This window comes from Crotalus tigris, unplaced genomic scaffold (genome assembly GCF_016545835.1).
Source record: "Crotalus tigris isolate CLP2741 ecotype Arizona unplaced genomic scaffold, ASM1654583v1 scf7180000017601.7605149639:7615979, whole genome shotgun sequence".
Classification (NCBI taxonomy): domain Eukaryota; kingdom Metazoa; phylum Chordata; class Lepidosauria; order Squamata; family Viperidae; genus Crotalus; species Crotalus tigris.
The window spans coordinates 7,311,202-7,336,434 of NW_024096505.1; the positions used below are offsets into that span (position 1 = coordinate 7,311,202).

The following is a 25,233-nucleotide window of genomic DNA, read 5'->3' on the forward strand; positions in this document are numbered from 1 at the left end:
CCTTTCACCGTATGCCTGGGCAATTGAGCCATGCTTTCGTTCTTCTCCTCCCCCCCTTTTTTCTTTTGATCTCCGTCGACGTTCTTCACAGTGTCGGGCTATAAACTCTTCATGCTGGATCCTCTACACTCTCCATAGTTGTTGTTAAGTTCCAGGGGTGGGGGTTTATTGTGGTGATATTGGGGAAGGGGGAGGTCTTCCATCGGTGGATGATTACATGTGTTTAGCAGTGGTGGCTTCCCCAGACGTTCATTAGAATGGTATTGGTGTTGATCGGGCGAAACGGGGGTGCCCCTGGAGTGTTGAGGGTTAGCCAAAGTTCCATCTATCTGTTCAGGATGGAGGCCAGGTATCCCATCACATTTACAGCTATACAAGCATTGTTCAAACCGCTTATAACGATTGGCATGGTGTTTAAAATCCCATTTCCTCAATGCTTGTTGCGTTGGATGTAAGTCAATGTGACGATTAACTGCGTCTTTGTTGGAATACCATGCCTCTTTCAGTAGCTGGCCTCCCTTAGTGGCATCCTCAGACATAACGCGAACATTCACAAAGTCAAACTGGTGGCCATGTTGTGCTATATGCATCCACAATTGAGAATGCTGTTCGCCCCTTCTTATAGCTAACTGATGTTCATGCAGGCGAGATCTTAAACGCTTAGCTGTTTCACCCACATAATTGCCATCGCAGTTCTTACAATTGATTTTGTAGATTACTGCTGATCTATCCATGGCAAGGAGTGGGTCCTTGGGCGAATGACTTTGGATCATAATGTCTGATTGGGTCTGTGGGCCACTTCTATTCCATAGGGGGCCAGCAGTCTGGCTGTTGCTTCCGAGACGTTATTAATATATGGTAAAGAGACACACATTTTTTGTAATGATGGTTCTTCTCTCTTTTGGTTGTTCCGGGACTTGGGTGTAAGACCGTACTGTCTGATAAACCTCAAAGGATACCCATTATGTTGACAAATCCGGAAAAGGTATTGCCTTTCTTTCTTCTTAAACTCCTCAGTGCTGCAGTGGGAGTCCACGTGCTTAAACAATGCTCTAATGCAGCTAGCTTTATGAGACACGGGTGGTTGCTCCTATAGTGGAGTATTCTGTCCGTGTAGGTGGGTTTACGAAACACCCCTGTAAGTAACATCCCATCCAACTGGTGGTATATTGACACGTCCAGGAAGGCTAGATGACCTTGTTTTTCTTCCTCCACTGTAAACTGGATATCAGAGCAGATCGAGTTTAGTGCTCTCATAAAGATAGCTACATGTTGTTTTTTAACAACTGCAAACGTGTCATCCACCTACCAAACCCAAAATTTGGGTTGGTATAAGGCCATAGTCCTGTGTTCTAGCTGTTGGAGTACTATTTCCGCTATAGTGCTAGAAATGGGGGAGCCCATAGGTGTCCCTTTAACTTGTTTGAAGATGGTACCCTGGAAGGTGAAATAGGTGGTGAAACATATTTCCACTAATCGCAAGAGGTCGTCTGTCTGAAGGGAGTCCTGGTGGTGGCTCCCTTCTGTGTTCCTCAAGTGCTCTCCCAGGGCTGAAATAGCTAAGTCCTGGGGGATGGAGGTGAAGAGGGAGGTAACGTCGAACAATACCATCCTCTCATCATCCTCCACCCTAAGGGTCTTAATTCTGTTGAGGAATTCTTCTGCAGAATTGACTGTTGTGGGGCTGCCTTCCACAAGGACATGCCACTATGTGTTGGACTGTCTCTGAGGCCTCTCTTCAGTCTGCACCTTGGTTTCTGTCTAGTGTGGTAAATCCCTGCTTTTATGGATCTGGTGTTAGTGCCTGTTCTTGTACTGCTATAATCAGTCCCTTGGTGTTGTCTTTTAGTTCAGCTCTTTTCAGACCCTGGTAGAATTTCTCAATGACAGCCATCTCAGCTATCTATCAATGATACATCTCATGCAGGGTATTGTCTTGGCACAGCACTTCCTCTGCTTGATCTTCCTTCCAGTTCTGCTGCTGCCTCAGACATTCCCTTAGCAGCTCATTTTCGAGTGCCATCTTATTGCTAGATGCTCTAGGTTTTGTACAGGATAGTACTAATGAACTTAAAACTTAGATATTTTGAGCACATAGTACAAAGGCAAGAGTCACTGGAGAAAACCCCAATGTTTGGAGCAATAAAAAGAATAATTTGAATCAGAATAGAACTGGAAGGGATCTTGGAGGTCTTTTAGTCCAAGCAGGAGACCCTATACTATTTCAGATAAGAGACTGTCCAGTCTCTTCTTAAAAACCTCCAGTGATGAAGCACCCACAACTTCTGATGGCAAGCTGTTCCACTGGTTAATTGTCCTATTAGAAAGTTTCTCCTTAATTCCAGGTTGCTTCTCTCCTTGATTAGTTTCAATCCATTGTTTCTTGTCTTGTCTTGTGGCGCTTTGGAAAATATGTTGACTCCCTCTTCTTTATGGCAGACCCTCAAATAGTAGAATACTACTATCGTGTCCCCCCTAATTCTTCTTTTCTCTAGACTAATCAAACCCAAGTCCTGCAAACATTTTTCATGTTTAACCTCCAGACCCTTAAATCTTAAGTTGCTCTTCTTTGCACATTTTCTCAATATCTTTTTTGTAATGTGGTGACCAAAACTGGATGCAGTATTCCAGGTGAGGCCTTACTAAGGCTTTATAAAGTGATACTAATACTTCACATGATTCTCATTCTATGCCTCTGTTTATGAACCAAGGATTGTATTAGCTTTTTTGGCTGCTGCCGCACACTATTGGCTCATATTTATGTGATCGTCCACTAGGACTCCAAGGTCCCTCTCACAGTTATGTTTTGAGCCAGGTTTCACCTAATCTGTACTCATACCTTTGGTTTTTCCTGCCTATATGTAAAACCTTCTTTTTCTCCACATTACATTTTATTTTGTTGGATAGGGCCCTTTGTTCAAGTCTGTCAAGATCTTTTTGGATCCTGAGCTTGTCTTCTGGGGTGTTGGCTATTCCTTCTAGCTTAGTGTCATCTTCAGATTTGATGAGTTTTCCTTCTATTCCCTCATCTAAGTCATTTATGAAGATATTGAAGAGTACTTGGACTAAGACAGAGCTTTGTGGTACCCCACTGCTTACTTCTCTTCATGTGAATGTAGTACATTAAGGACTACTTATTGAGTGCAGTTTGTCAGCCAGCTACATATCCATCTGGTGGTGATGTCTACTCCACCTTTTTCTAGCTTACCAAGAAGTAAAATGTGGTCTACTTTGTCAAATGCCTTACTGAAATCTAAGCATACTACATCCACAGCGTTCTGCTGGTCTACTAATTTAGTTCTTTATCAAAGAATGAAATAAGATTGGCTTGGCATGTTTTTTAACAAACCATGCTGGCTTTTAATTATAACTTTATTTGTTTCTACATGTTTGCAGATCTGTTTTTTGATTGATCTTTTCCAGTATCTTCCTAGGTATTGATATTAGGCTGATTGATCTGTAGTTTCCTGGGTCTGTTTCCCCCCTCCCCCCTGTTTTTGAAGATGGGAACATATCAGCTCTTTTCCAATCCTCAGGTAATTCCCCGGTATTCCAGGATTTTTGAAAGATATGCTACAATGGTTCTGAAATAATATCTGCCAGTTTCTTCAGAACACTGGGATGTAATCTGTCAGGTCCCGTTGATTTATATTCGTTAAGATCAGATAGGTGTTCTCTAACCATTTTCTTGCTTATTGTAATTTTTATTCCTAGTCTGTCTTTTGGTAGGTTGGGCTACAGTTTCTTTTTGCGTGAAGACTGATGCAAAGAATGAATTAAGCTGTTCTGCTTTCTCTCTGCTGCCTGTTACTTCCTTGCCATCTTCTCTCTTAAGTGGACCTATTGTTTCCTTGACTTTTTTTCTTGTTATTTATATGTTGAAAGAAACTTTTTTTTATTATCTTTGACTTCTTTTGCAAGTCTTTGTTCATTCTGAGCCTTTGCTTTCCTGACTTCATCTTTGGAGATTCTGACTATCTGCTGATGCTATTATCCAAAGTGCCTGAGGGCAGGACAAGAAGCAACGGATGGAAACTAATCAAGGAGAGAAGCAACCTAGAACTAAGGAGAAACTTCCTGACAGTTAGAACAATTAACCAGTGGAACAACCTGCTTCCAGAAGCGGTGAATGCTCCAACACTGGAAGCTTTTAAGAAGAGACTGGACAGCCATCTGTCCGAAATGGTGTAGGGTTTCCTGCCTGAGCAGGGGGTTGGACATATTATTATTATATCCCTCTTTCCATTGTTTGTACTTGTCCTTTTTGTCTGTTAGTTTATCAAAGAGATTTTTGTGCAACCATGCTGGTTTCTTCTTGAATTGCTTGTTTTTCTTTTTCAGTGGTATTGTGCTGTACTGGGCTTTTATGATCATATTTTTCAGAGTTTCCCACGCTTCTAGAGCTGTTTTCCCCTTTAGGATTTTCATCCATGGAATTTTTTTTAGACTCTCTCTGAGTTTGTTAAAATCAGCTCTTTTGAAGTTTAAGACACTGGCTGGATTATGTTCTATTGCTTGTGTTTGCATTATATTGAATTCCAATATGATGTGGTCACTTCTGACCCAAAGTTCCAGCAACTTCAACACCCTCTATCACTTCGTCTCTATTAGTAGGAATTAGGTCCAGTATAGCTTTTCCTCTAGTTCCCTCCTCTACCTTTTGGATGACAAAACTGTTAGCTAGGTTGATTAAGAATCTGTTTGATTTCCCACTTGCTGCAGAGTTTGTCTCCCAGTTGATATCAGGGTAGTTAAAGTCTCCCATTACTATTATGGTATATTTCCTATATACATTTTTTAATTGTTTGGTTAAAAGTTCATATATTTCTTCTGCTTGGTTGGGTGGCCTGTAGTAGACGCCTATAGCAATGTCATTCTTTTTTCCTTTTATATTGATCCATATGGATTCTAGGAAGTTTTCATCCTTGATTTTTTTATTTCTGTAGGCCAACAAAATATAAGGAGGATAAATGCTTTCACTGACACAAGTATGAGATTACAAGAATTGAAAGAAAGAGTTTTTGATCCTGGCAAATAATGTTTGTCGTGTCACAAAGATGATTCTCACCATCAAGTTAACAGTGCAACCAATTTTCTTGTTCTCTGTTTCATCTCCTTTCATACAGTCTCTGAAACACAGGAAAAGTTGATATGCTCAAATTTCAAACTTTCTTCCATTACGGAATTAAAAAAAATATAGGCAGTTCTGAAGAATTAATCCATAAAGTTATTTCCACAACTTTGACTATGTAACTTTAGCAAGATTAGCAGTTTTATTTACTTCTTGATTCTGTAAATCATCAAGAAATTCCTTAGAGAGTCTTAATTCTCTAGTTTCTTTTTCTTTTATATCATTTATATAATATACTAGAGAGGCATTTATTCTGAAAATACAAAAAAGTGATTATATATTAAATCCTTAAAAAACTGGTGTACAACTCATGATACTCATTGTGCGTACACTGTTATAAGCATGAAAAAATCTTTGGGGAAAAGTATTATGTTATTAGTTACTACTAACATTACTTGCATATGTATCAGAGGTCCATGAACTGTGAATAATTGCATTACCTGTAGTCAAGGAGGCGCTCCATCAAACGAGTAACTGATGTAACAAAAGAAACACCTGTCTCCCTCCAAGTTTCTTGTTCTATCTTTTCTAGCAGGCTGTGTGAAAGTGAACAATCAGTAAGACTTACTCAAAAATATTATTGATTGTGAATAGTTTTGAGAACACTTAAAATACCTAAACACTTCCATATAAAATCTGAACAATCATCTTACCTGGGATAAGGCCCAAACAGCTGGGTTCTGATCCACGTTGCATAAAGCAAAGACAAGGAAATGATTGAACTAAGATGATACACTATTATTATTTCATACCAAGAAAATACTGTGTCTGGTCTAGAGATTGCATTTACACTACTGCTACTCGTGAATGTTACTCTGGGTAGTTTGCATACATTTGCAGACATACAAACATATATTTCCTTTATTGTAGAAATAATGTACTGCTGAGAAAAAGCAGGGATCATATTATGAGATTGCTTTCATCAGGCTGATTTCTGCCTCCCCCCCGCCCCCCACGCCCAGTGATACTGTTGGTGCTCAAATTAGAAAGTGAGCATTAGTATTGTGATGATGTTATCATTCAGTTGAGTCCAACTCTTGGGCTTGGTCTCTCCACATCTTCGGATCTTGCACTATTTCTTTCAGGTTTTTCTATGCTCTGCCTAGTGTCAGCTTTAATAGTGTCCACCACCATATTCTTTAACAGCCTGGTTTCCTTTTACACATTATTATTAATGGGAGATAAAGGAAAACTCAACATTCCTCTGCTTGGTTCTTTTCTAAAATTACAAGTTATATGTCTTCTCTCCTTAAAAAGATACAAAGTTCTTTTTCATAATATTCAGTATTATAAACAATGGAGCAACTGAAAATACTGAATGGAAATATAGTTCAATTCAGTGCTTCTAGTATAGCAATAGCACTTAGACTTATATACCGCTTCACAGTGCTTTACAGCCCTCTCTAAGCGGTTTACGGAGTCAGCATATTGTCCCCAACAATCTGGGTCCTCATTTTACTGACCTTGATTGAAGGCTGAGTCAACCTTGAGCCAGTGAAATTCAAACTGCCAAATTACTGGCAGCCAGGAATCAACAGAAGTAGCCAGCAGTAATGCATTCTAACTACTATGCCACCAGGGCTCAATATAATATTTTATTTTTCAATAATGTAAGTTCTATAACATCTATATATTGTTTGTGTATTTAAATTGTGAAATAGTGGCTATGAAGTGGCTATGACTACAAGAATAACCTGACCTGACATTTTCTGCAGGTAAGGATGGCTTCGGTAAAAATATTTTTAAAAATCTGAGCTTTCAGAAGTGAACTCTTCAATTTAATTAATTTGGTTCAGAGAATTAATAACATTTTATATCTTAATCATTTAAGTTTGTGTTATCTATGACACTAATATTGAAACACTGCTGAAATTTAATATTTTAATATTGATTTTAAAATGTTAATATTTAATCGTGTAAAGGCATCTCAGTTAAATTGTAAATCATCTGAAAATCAAACTCCTTTGTATGGTCTTTTGACAAGTTCTGAATGATCAGGAAAGAATTTAGGTTGTCAAAGCAATGTAATGAATATTTTAATAGTTAGTGCTTTAATTCAGGGGTCCCCAACCCCCGGTCCGTGGACCAATGCTGGGCCGCAGCATGCTGGCAACCAGTCCATAGAAACAAGGAAAGCCCCATCCACAGAATGCAGGCAGCACACAAAGCCATGCCCCCTCCTGTCCGCGGAAAAAACTTTCTCCACATAACCGGTCCCTGGTGCCCCAAAGGTTGGGGACCTCTGCTTTAATTCATGTCTTAATTTTGGAACAATGCCAGTTTCTTTTCAGAATTCATGGTGTGCTTATTTTAAAAATTAATAACAACAGAGATCTTATGGTAATTCAGAGCTGTTTGCCTAACCTCATTTTTCGTGTCATGTACTTTCATTGACACTCCAAACTATATTTGTGCAATCTTAATGAAGCTCATGTATTTCACAAATAATTTAGTAAATCCTGTTGAAGATAAAGATTATAAGAAGATACTCAATATGCACTGTCTGAGACACTGAAAGGATAATTATTGGGGAACAGCAGGCAAGACTTCTTCCCTACTCCCGTACTCATTTTGTCAAAACATAGGGATATCTCCAATTGTAAAATGGCATCTCAAAACAGAAAGTAAAGAAAAAAACAGAAATCAAAACATCCTTTCGGAAAAATGAAGGCATTCAATTTTCTGCAATTATTAAATAAAATGGATATGCTACTTTATATTGAAGTTTTTGTTGTACTTTTTATGAAACCAGAGGGCCATTCATTCTGATGTATTATTCATTTCTAAGAACAGTTCTTATGTTTAGATCATCCTTCCAATCACTTTTATATAGATATGTAAAGTTTTAATAATGCTAAACATAAGACTTACAGCAGACTGAAAAGTTCCCTGTAATTTTCATCTCCTTTCCCCTCTGATACCAAACTGTCCAGCTTATCAATCAATTCTGCCTCCACCTGGATAAAAAAAAAAAGAATTTGTAAGAGTAGCTTAGTTTGTAAACTTTAAATATAAAGAAGGATGTGAAAATGATATTTCATGATATTTCTCCTACTCTGCATGAAGATTATTTTATGGCAATATGGATGATTTCTGTTTCTTAATATAAAGAGCTCCAAAAGGTTTTATGAAAAATAATATACCTCATTTGTCTGAGCAGCAAGCACTGTCACAATTTTTTTGACTGGACAATGGCCTTTTTTCATTTTCCAAATATCACTACTCATTCTTATTTATGCATTTAGTGTAGAATAAACAACTTTCTAGAAAATCAGTGTATTATTTAAAATGTAAAGCAAAACCATTCTCCAAGACTGCTAATTAAAGTTACTTGCTAATTAAAGTTGATCAAAAATAATTAGTTCTTCATAATAATTCCTTAGCTATGTAATTGCATTTCCAAGACTTTTAAAAATATTAGTCTAGTTATATAGTTAAATCTTGTCTGAGCTTTTCTAAACACACATTTTCTTCCACATATATTCCACATGTATTATGCATCTATTGAGAAACTGGTCATTAAATAAAACTCATTTTTCCCTGAATAAATATGGTGTTCTATTAATAGACAATTCACAAGAAAAAAATAGCTCTTTTTGTTGCACAGATATTTACTAGACACTCATTAATAGCATTATAAGACTATCAAGCACGCCATCTTCAATATCCTTTATTGCTTTACCAATGGTTTTTTTTGCCATTTCTCTTATTTCATTGCTTTTCCAATAATGCAAGTTGTGTGTATGTAATAACATTTTTAAAAAGAAGATTTTGTTGCTTTCAGTTGGACAGCCTTGTTTTTCTCTAGTGCATGGGGAAGATTTATGTCTTGCCTATAAGATCTGATGGATGGCTAGAAAAACTCTGCTATTTTCCTTATTACACTTTAATTTGTACTGCACTTCAGTTTTCTTATAACAAACCGGTAGATGCAATAGCTTTAGTCATGGCTTGGAATGTGTTACATTTTTGCTTTTATATAGCTCTTAAAACCAAACATTTCTAAGGTTTGAAGAAAAAACATATTACATATTTGCGAAAGACTATAACAAGACAGACTGCACAAAGTAATCATCAGCAATATTTGTGTAGATAGGTTCTGTGGCCAGTGGTGGGATTCAGCCAGTTCGCACCAGTTCGATAGAACCAGTAGCTAATTTTTTGTTGCCCAGCCCCAGAATGGACCTCCGGAAGTGGCAACCACATAGAGAACCAGTTGTTCACATATCTGAATCCCACCACTATCTGTGACTATACACAAATGTGATATTTTGGGGAGAAAGCTGCCATTTCTCATATATTCAATGTATATCATAGCCAAACCAATATGATCCACTTTTCTGTGACCAACAATTAGTTTAGCTGACCGTGGGAATGTGGTAGATATAGTATATCTTAACTTCAGCAAAGCATTCAGTAAAGATTCCAATGATATACTGGTAGAGAACAAGACAAAATGTGGGCTGGATTATACTATAATTAGTATAGTAGACTGAACAATCATATCTATTAGGTATATGTCAATAGCTCTATTAGATATATGTCAACAGCTCAACATCAAGTTGGAAGTGTTAATTGGTACATCAGAATTCCATTCTAAGCCCTATGCTGTTGAATAAATGACTTAGAAAAGAGAATTAAAAAATAAGGTTATAAAATATGGTTAGTCGATATAAAAGTAGCAGAGATAGCACATATCTTAGAGGACAATATTAACATTCAGGAAGACCTTGACAAGCTAAAACAATCAAGATAAATGTTGGTGGAGAAAAATCCTATATTTGGATAGAATAAATTAAATGTTTGGGTGAAGGAACCATACTGAGTAGCAGATGTCCTGGTGAATCAAAAATTAAATGTGAGCAAACATATGATGCAGCTGTGAAAAAAGCAAATGCAATCCTATATAAGTATAAGATCAGAGAAACAATCGTTCCTCCTTATTCTGTGTTGGTCACATCACACTTAGAAAATTGCCTTCAGTTCTTGGCATCTGATTTTAAGAAAGAAATGGCAAACTGCAACATGTCTGGAAGACAACAACCAACCTGATATGAAATGGTTGGATGCATTGGACATGTTTAGCCTGGAGAATAAATTATTGTGTGGAAACACAATAGTGGCCTTCAGAAATTGTCTGAATTGTCATGTAGAAAAAGGAACAGAATTGTTCAGAGTTGTTCCAGCAGACTGGGCAAGAAATCATGGATTTAAATCATAAGGAAACAGATTTCACTTGAACATCAGAAAATATTTCTTAATGCTGTTAGCTTTTCAACCATAAATTGTCTTGTGAAATGGTAGCCTTTCCATCTTAGGTTATATTTAAAAATTAAATTTAAAATTTAAAAGATATTCAAAATTTAAGTTTACAAGGTAAGTTTATATTTAAGTTATACAAAATATGATCTGTTCTCCATCCAAGTCCTAAAATTAAAGAAAACACAATTAAGCAAATGAGTCAAAAACATTATACTTGTTCATTATTGAGGAGAATAACCCAAAGTTGCATTTTTGTGTGGGGCAAAATTATGTGAACCTCTGCTTTCACTAACTGGCATGGACTGTTGGGCAGCAATAACTGCAACTACATGTTTCTGATAATTGTTGACCAGTCCTGTGCATCAGCATGGACAAATTTTAGCCTACTCATCCTTAAAAAAAATGACTTGGTGGCTGTTTTAATTTGAAAATGTAGTAATTATGTAGTTACAGAACTGACTTGTAATAATTATAGGTATATATTCTGTCTAATCTTTGATTGTCAGTTGCAAAGGAACTGTGTGGTGTAGGACCTGTCCAGTCCGTCAATAGTTTCAATAATCATTGGGCATTCTAGGCCTTGAGTAGGCAACTTACGTTTCTGTACTGTTTCTGTATAAATAAAATTAGTAGTTGTCCCATAGTTTACAAGCGCTGAAAGCCTGGAATCTAAGGTAATAATAGCAGGAGTAATTAAGAAAGTTTGCCTGTTCTTATCTGCCTGAGCTCTACTCAAATAATGGATGGCCCCTCTTCAGATCTCTGGGGATGGGAGCTGGCAAATTTGCCTCAAGGTACTGTCTGTGACTGAGCTGGACATTTGATGTCTTCATGCTCCATATATTTAAAGTTCTGCATCTTATTGTATTGTCTTTTTCAATGTCATGGATCATCTAGCTGCTCTTATTTGTGTGGGTTCTCCCACTATGGATTCCGAAGAGGAATCCAAGAGTGGTATCCCTAAAGTGTCTCTTAAGTATAGAAGAAATCTTAATAGTGGTTCTGCACTGAACTGTTCCCCTCAGTGAACAGTATTGCCTGTTTGGCTGCTGTTTCCTTCAGCAAGCTTAGCACCAAGTTACCTTGGTGTGATCAATAGGAAACTCCAGTAATCTCCTTGCCATAAACATTTCACAATGAGCAGCAAAACTACAGAATTGATCCTGTTCTCTCCAAAAGTCTCTGGTAAGCTCCCATGAGATATTTTGATGTTTTATTGTACACTGCTCAGAGGAAGATGGGCAGTTCAGAAATGTGAAAAACAAAAAAACATTTTTATTTTTTTTTGCCACACATATATTTAGCTTTGGATCATTTTCCTCAATAAATCAATTAACAAAAATAATGTTTTTGACTCATTTGTTTAACTGAATTCTCTTTATCTAGTTTTAGGCCTTGGGTGGAGAACAGATCATATTTCAGGTCATATATATGCAATTCAATAGGATTCACAAAAGTTTAAACATAACTATGCATGATCCCCTTCATTCCTCCCAATATTATATTCTATGATTCTAGAAGTACTACTATCTATTCTCTTCAGTTTGTTTATCAATATAGTGTATAGAAATATATGAAAATAACAAGAATATGAGAAAGGAAGCAACTAGTTGAGTGAATAGAAAATTACTATTTAAAGTATCAAAGTTACATATATACAACTTACCTTTTCTCTTGTTCTCTGTGCATCACTTACATGGATAAATAATGAACTTATTTGTGGAGGACAGATATAAATTAAAGCAGAGAAGACAAGGCAGAACATCACGATCAATGCCATTATCACAGGTTTAGATAATTATGGCATATGAAAATTTGATGACTCGTCCTGCACATATTAAAAAGAGTGACTCTATTGAAAAATGCTAGAGAAATCACCATTATTCTAGTATTCTAGTCCCTAATGGAAGATGATTTCAGTTCAGTGGTATTTCACAATCAATGAGCAAACTTTATGAACTTGTGAACAGCGTCTTGTGGACAGAGACAAAAATAGGATACAAAATTCTAAAGTCCATCTGATTTTCAAGAAATGTAAAGAAAGTTTAAGAGGCTTAATCAGGTTTGAAAGGAACACAGTACATCAAAGTGTGAACACAGCTTAAGGGCATAATGTTTCAGTGTAGACAAGTATTTGTGTATGAGTGAGTGAAATGTATGACCATTAGCAAGTGAGATAACAAAATTAATTAGCACTATATGTGGAAACAGTTTGTGTGAAAAAGTGTTTCTTAATGGAAAAACAAACAGAAATCTAAAAAGAAAGTAATTAGTCTAAAATTCAATAGGTGCCAACATGGATTTTGAAAGCACAGGTTCCAAATATGCATTGCTACTTGAAAGTAGAGGATGGAAACTGGTATGTTCCATAGTTAATTTTCTCAAATATAAATATTTTTAAAAAGAATACAGTATATTACAGAGGAATGATATCCAGAAATCCCAATAAAATAACCTGGGACTGAGAAAGCTTTCAAAGTCAGGAATATTTTTTTAAAAAAAGCTGCTCACAAATAAATAAAACAAAGAATGCACAAAGCATAACTCAAAAAAAAAATCATTTTAAAGGTATGCAGAACTTTCAGAAAGGTTTTCAAGAAACCTGAATCACATTTGTTGCAGACATGGACTCAAAGAATAATTCAGTGCTGCGAGTACCAGAGCAAACCAACTAAGAAAGGATACCGATTCTTCTCTTGTCCTGGGATAGAAGGTCAGACATTTTTAAAGGAGACAAAAGTTCCTATATGGATGAATGGTTTCAAATTTATACTGAATTATAACCTGAAAGAAAACTTTTACAAAATGATATATTGCTGGTATCTAATGCCTGACAAAGATATTTCTGTTGGAAATATAATTGTAAAGAAGGTGCTTTTTATTATCTTTGGTGGACTTGTGATAAAGCGAAAAAATATTGGGGCCAGATTCAAGCTTTGATTCAGAAGAGCCTTAAAACAAATATAAAACTGAAGCCAGAAGTTTTTCTTCTGAGACTATTGGACAAGGATCTTGAAAAATTTGGAACTTTGTTATTATGTATGTTGATTGCAGCGAGCATTCTGTATGCGCAAAAGTGGGAAAATATGTCAATTCCTACAATAGAAGAACAGATGGAAAAAGTGGTGGAGCTAACAGAGATGGAAAAAATTAACTGTTTTAATTAAAGACAAGAATCCATCTAGTTTTGTTTCTAATTAAAAACCTCTTCTACACTTATGGCTCAGAAGAGAAAAAAATTGAAATTTTGACTTTCTGTTTTGCTGATTAGTTTGTTGTTAGAGAAATGGGATAGAACTCACTAAATGTGCAGAAGTAAAAAGCTGAGATTGCCACTTTATTTTGTATTTTTCTGCACCCAAAAAATTGGAAGTACTATTTTTTTCTTTCCTTTCTTTTTTTACCTACACTCCTTTCCCCCTTCTTTTTCCTCTATTTTCCTACTCTCTTTATTTTTATTTGTATAATATAAATATAAATTATATATTTTTGAAAAAAAAAGTTCATATGACCACCTGGAACAATGTTGGAAATCAAGCCTGGCATGGCCATCACAGACAGTGAATATGCAGTCTGCTTTGCATGTTTGCATAGGAAAGCTACATTTATGACCAAGGAAATTGGAGAGAAGATCTAGAAGATCTGAAAATCCCACTTACTTATATCTGTTACGATTATGGAAGGTTGCAGGAGGAAAAAATGGTCCTGCATTTTTAAGCTTGAGAGGAAAAGACAAGCTCAAAAATTAGAGTACAAAAATAAAAATACAAAAGTTTAACAGATGAAAACCAACGCTGAACCTAGGAAGTGAGAGAAAGCAAGGTGAACAGAACTTAAAGAATACATTTTTGTTTGGTTTGAAGTCACAAACCAAACTCACCGACAGCAGTATGCTGTGTCACTGTATGCACCTGAGATCTAGGATCTGATATCCACATCTAACTTCAGAACTGTGAAATATTTCTTGAAGGAATGCATTATTTTATGGCACCTTTATTCAAAACTGGAAATCTCAGTTTCTTGAGATGGCAAGGAATTGCTACCAGAAAATACCAAGAGGAAAAAATGTATTAAATTATGTGAGATATAAGTGTTTGATAATGAACACTTAGAATGAAAGAGTTCATTTGTGGTTAATTGGTTCCACTATTGAACTGCTTGTTAGGACACCTTTTAAAACTTTTAACTGAAATTAACTTTCTGTCATTTAAATCCATTATTCTAGCAGTCCCCAACCTTTGTGGCTTGGCAGCCCAGCTGAGGGAGGGAGAGAGGAACCGGGCTATGCAAGTAATGGGGTGGCAAGTGTGCATACAGACCTACCACAGCTCCACTCACAAAAGAGAGAAGAGAAGCCTTTGGGGAGTGGTTTCGCGTTCCTTCAGGCTTCTCCACGCCAAAAACTTTTGCAAAGGGATGGAAGGCCTGAAGCAGCGCAAGATCACTCCCCCCAAAGTCTTTCATCCATTTGCAAAAGCTTTTGGCATGGAGAAAAGAAGTCTTTTGGGGGGTGGGGTGCAGTCTTGTGCTCCTTCAGACTCACCAAGGCTGCCTGATGCTCCAAAACCGGATTAGGGGGTCCTGTGCAGGGAGCCTCGGTGAGTCAGCAAAACTGAGCAAGTCACGCTTGTCCCATCAGACTCTGCTCGCACCACTCTGCTTTTGGAGCATTGGGAGTAGGTAGCTTAGCGCCCAGCTAGAGGGGGAGAGCGAAACCAGGCTGTGTGGGGGGGCGCGGAGCGCATGCCAAGCTCCACTCATGCACAAAAGAGAAACCTTTGGAGTGCCGCTTGCACAAGTGGAGCTGCGTGCCACACTGGCCCGTCTTGCACAGCCCAGTTCCAAATAGGCTGTGGCCCATTGCTGGGCCACAGTCCAAGAGTTAGGGACCCCTGTATACTAGAATGAGCATGAACAGAACTTAATCTTCTATGTGACATTGTTTCAGGTATTTCAAAATGGCTATCATACCCCACCCTATACTGTCAATGACTAAAATTAACTATCACCTTCAATCTCTATATAGGACTTGGTTTCTGATCATCATCCTTTCTCTGAACCTGTTCCAATCTCATAAAATACTTTCTTAAGTATGTTGTCCCCCCAAAAGATACAGTAATCAAGGTGAGAGTGATCAAAGTAGGATAAAGTTGAATGGTTATTTCCTGTAATTTGGAAATTATATTTACATTGGTGCAGCCTGAAATTATACTTGCCTGGCTTGTAGTCACTATTTATTGGTGATTCATATTCAATTTGCAATTAGCTAATATTCTAAGATGTTTTTCATAAATACCACAGGTATCTCCTATATAGCTATATACCTAGCTTAACTGTCATGTCATCTAATCCAGACTTATAATATATAAAACATATAAAGTATATGATAGTGTGTCATATTTTGTCAAATGCTTTGCTGAAGTCAAGATAAATTGTTGTGGCACTGCTAAGGAAATGACCCAATCAAAAAGTGAGATAAGATTAGTGTGGCAAGATTTGTTCTTGACAAATCCATGCTAATGTCTGGTAACTCCAGCATTGTTTTCAACATGCTTACAGATCGGCAACTCCTTGATCTTCTCCTCGTTTTCTTGAGACTAATGTTAGACTGATGTTTAGTTTCCGAGACATTCCTTTTCCCCATTTAAAGACAGGAATGTTTGCTTTTCTCCATTGATATGGTACTTTACCAATTCACCAAATCTCCTAGAGATTTAAACTTATTCAAAGTAAAGAGGCATTAGTCTCAGTTTTCAATCCTGACCCTTTGCCCTGATATTCAGAAATTTCCTGGTGCAACACATTCTTCTATGATGAAGAAGATGGAACTAAAATCAAATTTGAGTAGCCTTGCCTATTACATGTTTGAATGTTGATGCCTTTATTTGGAATCTGGTTTGATTTTTTTTTAATATTCTGAGAAATAATGTCCTTTGTTATTCTTAAATTCCTTCATTAACCTTTTGCTGATTCTGAGCTTTCACTTTTCTGATTCCAGCTCTGCATATTTGGACTATCATTCTGTGTGCTTTCTTTCTGATCTGCCATTTTTCATTTTCTAAGAACAATATGCTATAGTTACTTTCAAATATTCAGTAAGCTTTCTGCATAGCCATACTGGTTATCCTGGCTGTCTTCCATTTGGTTTCTTCTAACTGGAATTTTTGTAACTGCTTTAAATAACTTCTTCATTCCTGGAGCTTCTTTCCCCATCAGCATTTCCTGTCATGGTACTGTATGTGCCACGCTCTCAGTTATTAAAATACTATACATTTTCTTAAATCTGGGGTATATGTTAGACAATGCTCGGTTTTCCATTTCCTTCAAATCAAGAATTTGGAGCTCCAACATTACACGGTAACTTTTCCCCCAATATTCCTGTTACTTCCACCTCCTCAACAAGGATTTCCAAATACTTGGTTAAGTGATTGGCTTAATTTAACAAATATGGATATTCTTTTTTTGGAACGTTGGGATCTAATATATGGTTGGCATGCATATTTAATTTTTAATAAGAAAGTTGATCGGACTTTTAAATCACATATTTTGAGGAATGCCTTACTTCGTGTTTGGAAGAAGTATTATTATAGATTAAATTATAAAATACCTATCTGGGGGATTCCCAGACATGCAATTGAGGGAACGTCTAAGGGGACAAATTTTGACAAAATTTCGTATAAAGAATTGTTAATTCGTTCTGGTTCGAATTGGCATTTGAAATCCCTAGATGTACTAAGGTAGCAAAATATTCTACAGTCATGGTTTCAATATTTACAAATAATGGATAGATGGACTGTAGACAAGAAAGAGGGAATAACACTAGAAGATAGACAATTGGTTATTCAGACTAAAAACCAAAGTCCGGCTCATATAAAAAGAATATACAATGTTTTATTAGAGTTAGATTAGGAAACAAAATTGGTTAAAGACTGTATGATTAAATGGGCTCAGAATATACAGGAGCCGATCTCATTGGATTTATGGGAGACAATTTGGATAAGAAATGTTAAATTTACACAAGCTCAAAATTTGAGAGAAAATTTTTATAAAATGTTTTATAGATGGCACTTAGATCCTAAAAAATTATCTTGTATGTATTCCAATATACAGCCCAAATGTTGGAGATGTGGCAATAATGATGCGACATACTTTCATATTTGGTGGAATTGTAAAAAAGTAAAGGCTTTTTGGATTATGATTTGGTGGAACATTCAAAAGATTTTTAGAAAAAAGATAAAGTTTACTCCTCAACTATTTTTACTTGGTATTTTTGTTGACTTAAATGAAAAAGAAACTACTTTGATGTTGAATTTATTAACTGCAGCAAGGTTACTAGTAGGTTTATATTGGAAGAAAGATTCCTTGCCTACTTTAGAAGAATGGATATTTAAAGTATCTAGTTTTGCAGAAATGGCAAAAATTTCTGCTTATTTAAAGGATCATACACAAGAAAGATATATTATTGTATGGGGAAGGTGGATAGATTATATTCAGAAAAAGTATGGAATTAAAAAGTTTCATTTATTTTATGAATGAATTTTAAATATTATAGAGAATTGTTTTATAGGTTATGGAGTTAAAGGTTAATTATGATATTTTTTTTCCTTTTTTTCTTTTCTTTTTTTTCTTTTTTCTTAATTATTATATATTTTTTTTATTATTAACCCTGTATTCTGCTCTGGGAAGTGAAGGGAGGGGGGTTGGGGGTGGGAGGGAGGGTGGGGGGGTTGTTTGTTTCTTTTTTCTTTTTGTTTGTTTGTTTTTTCTTCTACTTTAAAATTTTATTGTATTTTTATAAATGATTGTATGTTTAAAAAATAAAAAATTTTTAATAAAAAAAAAGGATTTCCAAATGATTAAAATCTAATCAAAGATATCTGATCTTGTGTCCGTGTCTACTCTTTGAAAGAAAATATTGCCAACAATAACAACAATAATAATAATAAGCCAGGCATTTTCTGAAAAAAATCATGTAACACAATGATTTCTCCCCTGATATTAATGACAGTTTGCTTTTGGAAAATATTATCTGCATTTTTTTCTCTGGTTTGGAGGGAAACAGTAGAAAATAATGCTATCTTGATTTTTTCCTCAATTTATTTTAACTGAAATGATCTCAACAGCATTGCCAGTCTCTGAATAAGAATAATTTTCTTTTGCTTCTGTTCCTTTTGAACGTATTATCTCTTTTGGTTACCATATTCCAGTCATGCATATCATCCCATCAGGTCTCCGTTACACCTATTAAATTATATTTGTCTTTCTGTACCAGGAATGTAACTGCAAGAACATTATTTCTAATATATTAGTGTATTATACACAATGAAGGCCATGACCTCTATCACTCCATCTTTTTTCTGATTTTCTTTTCTTTCTTGCAAATTTTCTTTCAAATGATTTAAGAGGATTGACGTATGTTTATCAGTTTGTATGAAGTACAGCCCACATGCCAGTAATTCCATTATTTAAATAAATCAGACTGTGGCTCCAGAAACTAAATTTCTTCATTCATATGGCACCATTCATATACTAGATGTTGACGTCTAAGATTTCTGGTTCTCTTCCATAGACCAGGATGAAAATACAATCTGATCTTCCAGTTTCTTGAGATTCCTTCTGAGTTTTTCAAAGTTCTTAGAAATATGGTTATAGCTGCTCTTTGAAGTATAATTTGTTCCCACATGTGCTGGTGAAAGACGATAATTATTTTGGCATTACATCTTTCCATTTTGCTGTTGCTAGATAGCATACTTCACGAGGCATTGATCAGCATACATTTGCTTTAGTTTCTTTTAAAGATGAACTATTAAATTGCAATGAATCTTTTTTGTTTTTTACAATGTACAGTTGCATACCTTTCAGAAGGATCGATCATCCATTCTCCTGCTCTGCAGCATCTCTTTTTTACTCCTGAATGCTCAAAAGTTTTTCATCTGCAGGCCAAAAAACTAAACTGCAGCTCTATCACCTGTCTTATGTTTCTTATTGATACCCTCACCCACTGTATTTGCTCGTCTGCTTGCTTATGGGGAATACTCTATTATCAACTTTTGTTCTAGAGCCTCATTTAGTCGAACCAACACATCACCATCCTTTTTCATTGGCTGCAAATTTGCCTTTTGATGCTCTAATCTTTTTCTTCTGCTGCTGTAAATATATGCCAGAGTGTTTTTAGGTAAGAATACAAATATACTATTAACATTTCAGGTTACAGCTGCAGATTTCTGTCCAGTCAACTTTACATTTAACATTTTATTTTTTCTTGACGTTTCTTTACTTTTTTTCTTGTTTCTTTCTCAGGCTCTATTCTTTTTTGTTTCATTCTCAGGCTCCCAATTTACACTGTTCACTTATATACAAAAAAAGTTAGGGATTTCTATTTCAGCTGCATATTAATTTTTTCTATTCATTTACTTAGTGAACTCCTTATCAGGCTGCCATACAGATTCTACTAACTCAGAAAAAGGAAGCACTTACCCACAATGAGCAACTCTCAGGACATCCCCCAGTACACTCAACAATTCAAGAGATCCCACATCTCAGCACACAAAGCATCCTGGTCCCTATTCTCTTTTCCTCTCTGTTGAACTATCCAGGGAAACTCCTGTAAGTCTTCCTTATCAGCTCACTTAGATATGTACTTGCCTGGCATAATATGGGTCACTGATATGCAAAATACCATAGTCTGTGATTGAAATGAATGAGAATCTTATTTTTGGGATGGGACTACATCATAATAAAAAATATTGCTTACAACTCTGTTGATTTGCTGTGGGAAGCCCTCTTGAATTTTGAGGAGGCAAAAGAAGACTTCAAGCCCTGCAGGTAGAAAAATAAGATGACTCTGATGTGAAGACTGACCAAACTCTTTTGGCATCTGGAAACTAGAACCAGAATATACATAGGAATTCTGTGGTTGAATTGAAAAGCTCATCTTCTATCTTGTAGTTCTTAGTTTCTTTACTCTATTCAACACATCACTATCGAAGTATGTGTATTAACCAAGACTCCTTCATTAAAAGAAAGGTTTTCCATTTTGAAATGTATCCTTTGGGACAGACTTGCTAGTTTGTGCTAAACATAAGGATAGAAGGCTATTGATCTAGCCAAGTCACCACAGCACAGCATGTATAATCCTTTGAAAAATAAATGCTTTCCATCTCAAAAGAAACTTGAGAAATCACTGGTAATGTAATATACAAGCTTCACAGTTAGCACTAGAAAATTCCAAAGAAGCTGAGAAGTAATGTTTCTTTTACCTAGCTCTCTTTTTTCAGTTGATGCTGAAAGTTTCTGGCTAGAATTTCCTGGAGAAGTCTCAACAATAACTGAAGCTAGCACTTGAGATAGAAAAATCTACAGCTCTATACATTATTAAGGGGTTTCCAATTTCTTGAATACTGGTATTGTAGGTGATGGTTTCTATGGCTGGAGCAGGTTGTTGCTTGACTTCCAGTTAAAAGGAACGAACCATTTGAAATAGTTACTGTGAATATTTTTTCTTCTTTTGAAAAAAACAGGTTTCCAATAATGCATTATCAAGAAGAAAGCATAACAGTTCAGAAGCAAAAATGGAAGCAGATTCTAATGTGCTACCCATCCCTCTAGCACATAGTGTATTCCATTTTTTTGGCAGACAATGCCACAAAAACAGGAATATAATTCAGATTAATATATGAAATGGGAGCAAGGAAGAAAATCCTGGGAGTTAGGAAGATGAGAGATATTTGAAGGCACAGGAACAAAAATTTGAGCAAAACTGAGAAAGTTGCTTATAGTACAAGTGAAAGTTGTTCCTGGCAAAGGTACATGTGGGAATATAAGTACAGTAAAAAAAATGACATTCCTAGCAGCAGCTGAGAGAAGATAGGAAATGGAGGGAAGGGAAAGTACTAGAAAGTATGGGGAACAAGTGGGCTGGTAGGATATGCTATGTTGGGAGGCTATCCTTACTGCAGTAAGGAAGCCTTGCAATTAAGGAACAAATGCACAGGCCAGGAAATCAGTGGTAGCTATGGAGAGGGAGGAAAACAAAGTGCTTGAAAGATTGTGCATAGGCTGTCTGGTGGGATATGTTGATCTGGGACTTTGGTGCACTTAAGGGAAAGCAGTGAGGAATAATGCTGTGGTGATTCAGAAAAAGCAGAGAAGGAACTGCTAAGAAGATTGGGATGGGCAGCCTGGTGGAATATGACATCCTGAGATATCTGTGAGAGCATGGTAGGAAAGAGCCTAAAATGACTACGGAGTGGGTAGGCCAATATGATATGCTAAATGGGAAGTTGCTGAAAGGGGAGTCAAAAGAAAGGTGTCATGAACCAGCCTTGCCATTTATCCCATAAAATCACTGTAAAATTTTCCAAAATCCTTCTGAATTTTTTCATCCAAAATGTGTTTCATATTTTAATATTCTATGAAAACAAAGCCAATTCAGGATTATTCAACAAAAACCTTTGGAGTGCAATAATTTGTTGTGGATTAAAACAAAACAAATTTTCTGCTTTGTGCATAGCCCTACTTGGGAATCTGAGACTAAAAATCATAAGACTTGTGTGGCTACAATTCTGGTTTTCACTAGAGAATGTGCAGTTTGAAGGCCTCCTATAAAATGAGTTGATATCTAAGTCACAATCATTATCATACTAAGGAATTGCAATAGGGAGAAGGCTGAACTGCTTAATTCATATTTTGCATCTCTAGTTTGGCAAAAGAAAAGAGGACTGGTCCAAACTGTCATAAACTGCATTGGGTGTTGGGATAAGAAGAGAAATGTCATAATAGACAAAGAATTGGTGAAAGAAACTCTGAGTAATTTTGAATGAAGGATCTGGAACTGGGTGGATTATATTGCAGGAATTAGCACATGTAATTTCAGAACACTGATTGTAATCTTTGAAAACTGTTAAAGGATTAAAACAAAGTTTGTTCTGGAAGAAATGCCAGAAAATTGTAGAAGAGCAAATGTTGCTCCCATTTTCTTAAAAAGGAAAACATTGATTCAGGAAACTACAAATCGGTTAAGTTGACATCAGTAAGTGGGAAATTCTAGAAAAGATAATTAAACAGTGGCTTTGCAGGCACCTAGAGAAGAACAAAATGATTATTAGAAGCCAGCATGGTTTTGTCAAAACTAGGTCATACCAGACAAATCTTACTACATTTTTTTGATGAAGTGATTAATTTAGTAGACCAGGAAAATGCTGTGAATATAGTGTACTTATTTCCAATATGATATTTGATAATGTTGACCATATGCTTTTCCTTGATAAAATAGAATAATGTGGGATGGATAATCTCTCTAGCACAGGGGTTCCCAACTGGGGGTGCGAGACGATATTCCAGGGGGTGCGAAAACTTGGCTTTTCAAAATTATAGTGTATGTGCATAATTCGTTGCCATTATTTTGAATGTTTATAAGGAGTGCAAGAATACATCAGAAGTGTTCCAGGAGTACGGGGTATAGAAAAGGTTGGGAGCCACTAGTAGAAGGATTTGTAGCTGACTGAACAACCAGAGTCAGCATGTGATCCTTGACTGCTTCTATGCCAACATGGAGAGATAAGTATCCTGTGGAAGATCTTGACTATTTCAATGAGGAACTAGAAGGGGTACAAAAAAATTACAGATGATGCAAAGCTGGGGATTGCTAACACATTAGAAAACAGACTCAGTGTTCCAAAGGATTTTGACAGTTTTGAACATTGGGCCATATCCAAGAAAACACAGTTCAGTGTTGAGAAATATAGGTTCTACAGATAGGTAGGAAAAACAGATACAAGATAGGCAGCAATGGCCTAGTAATAATACTTAGGAAATGGATCAGGTAGGACTAGTAGACCACTTGAGCCAGTAATGTGATGCTGCTGCCAAAACAGTTAATTCACTCTTGGGCAACATTAATAGAACTATAGTGTCAAGATCATGAGAAGAGATAATTCTGTTCCATGCTGCATCTGTCAGATTGTACTTGGGGTATTGATTGCCTTAATACAAGGATGATGAGGAGCCAGAAAGAGTGCAAAGAATGACAAAGATGATAAGGGGCTTGGAAACTAAACTCAATGAAGAAAGCTTAAATGAACAGGCTATGTTTAGCTTTAAGAAGAAAAGATTGAAAGGAAACATAATAGCAGTCTTCAAATACTTAAAAGGGTCATCCTAGGGAAGCTAGGAGCCATGGCTCCTGAGGGTAAGACAAGAAGTAATGGGTGGATGCTTTACAGAGGAGATCCAAACTCTAAATTAACATATTCTTCACTTACAGCTATTTAACAGTAGTAGTAGCTATTTAGCTTTTGGGAGTTGTGGGTACTCTGTCACTGGAGGTTTGCAAGCAAGGCTTGGAGAGTCTTTTGTGTTGTATAATATGAGGATTCCTGCTCTGGACATAGGATTGGATCTCTTCAGTCCTATGATTCGATGAAGGTTTTCTCCTATAAGTATTCTACATAAATCAAAGCCTCCATAAATAACTTTAGTACAATTGCTTTCTGTAATGCATAAATATTTGTGTGATATACAGAGATCATAAAGAAGAATGGTTTCTCTTCCAATTTTTTCCAGAGACAGAATATATATACAAAATTTAAACTCATCTTAACAAAAATAAAAATTAAGAGACAAGGGATCCTTTTCCCTTTTTAAGATTAGAGCTTGAAAGGAGGAAGAATACAATTCACAGTCTGGATTTACTGTACAGTTGAACCAAAATTCAGAACAGCTTGTGACTGAGAAACAGTAAAATAGAGAATGGGATTGGAAAAAGTCTCACTCAAATGGAAAGAAGTTTTGCAATTGGCTGTATATTCTATACATAGTTCCTGATTTACAACCATTTGTTTAGTAACTATTCAAAGTTACATTGGTGGTGAAAAAAGTGACTTACTTCCAACCCTTTGCACTTATGATCATCACAGAGTCCCCATATATGGGTACTTGGCAGCCAGCATTTATTTATGATGTTTGTAGTATTCCAAGATCATTGAAATATGCTTAATACTTTGGGAGCAAAATGCTTATTATTTCTACTCTGTAAATGAACATTTAAGTAAGAAATAACCATTATAAGAACTGGAAAAATATTTTACCTGTTTAAAGTTGCCATTTTTTCGCTGTTCCCAGTCCATCATATCATGAAAAATGGGGATCATAATGTTGCGGACCTCTAGCTGTGGGACAAGTGTGACACCCAGAAAAGGACCGATCATTCCAGGAATAAAGTGAATTTTATGTTCCCCTGAACAACAACAACAACAAAAGAAAACAAAAACAAGCAGTTATTTACACCATTTCCTTTGCATACCATTTCCTACTCTTTTTTGTTTACTTTCACTGCTAATTGAAAATATTCTATAACTGAAGATAAGGAATGAAGTCAGATATTAATCAAGCTAGATGCTTACCATAAAGAATTAAACCAAGAAGGATAGAATAAGTTATGCCTGGAAATGTGTATGTGTATGAGCAACGATCATCTAGTGATAGTGTACAGTTCCAAAGGACAAATTATTCTCCTGTTTTATAAAAATTATTTCTATGAAGTTGTACCAATATGTGTTATAATTTGAATGTTCCTTTAACAGTGGATGAAAGATTATCCAGCACTGTGCTATTATTAGATTAATTATAAATCTTAAACTGAGTAAATCTCAGTTTATTTAAAGATTAACTTACCCAAATTCTGCCACATGCTGAAAAGCTCATATGCCATCATCACACGCATATCACCATATCTGGAATATAAACACAGATCCAAAGAAAAAAATGGAATATTGGAATTTAAAAAATAAAACAAGATTTGGCAGCATTACTATTATACTACATCTTATAAAAACAGAACC

General features: G+C 36.0%; 1 protein-coding gene across 11 annotated transcripts in view; it reads right to left on the reverse strand.

Moving 5' to 3' along the window:
- DOCK3 (dedicator of cytokinesis 3) overlaps positions 1-25,233 on the reverse strand; it is a 182,786-nt gene that overhangs the window by 52,216 nt on the left and 105,337 nt on the right. For 9 of the 11 annotated variants that reach the window (XM_039319619.1, XM_039319561.1, XM_039319601.1 and 6 more), the window contains 6 exons: positions 25,067-25,125; positions 24,481-24,629; positions 8,003-8,088; positions 5,785-5,811; positions 5,572-5,667; positions 5,069-5,129 (listed from right to left, as the gene is read on the reverse strand). In XM_039319619.1, coding sequence (XP_039175553.1) covers positions 5,069-5,129; positions 5,572-5,667; positions 5,785-5,811; positions 8,003-8,088; positions 24,481-24,629; positions 25,067-25,125 — 478 coding nt within the window. The remainder of the gene's footprint in view (positions 1-5,068; positions 5,130-5,571; positions 5,668-5,784; positions 5,812-8,002; positions 8,089-24,480; positions 24,630-25,066; positions 25,126-25,233) is intronic. The other 2 variants (XM_039319577.1, XM_039319554.1) reach the window with 1 other exon arrangement.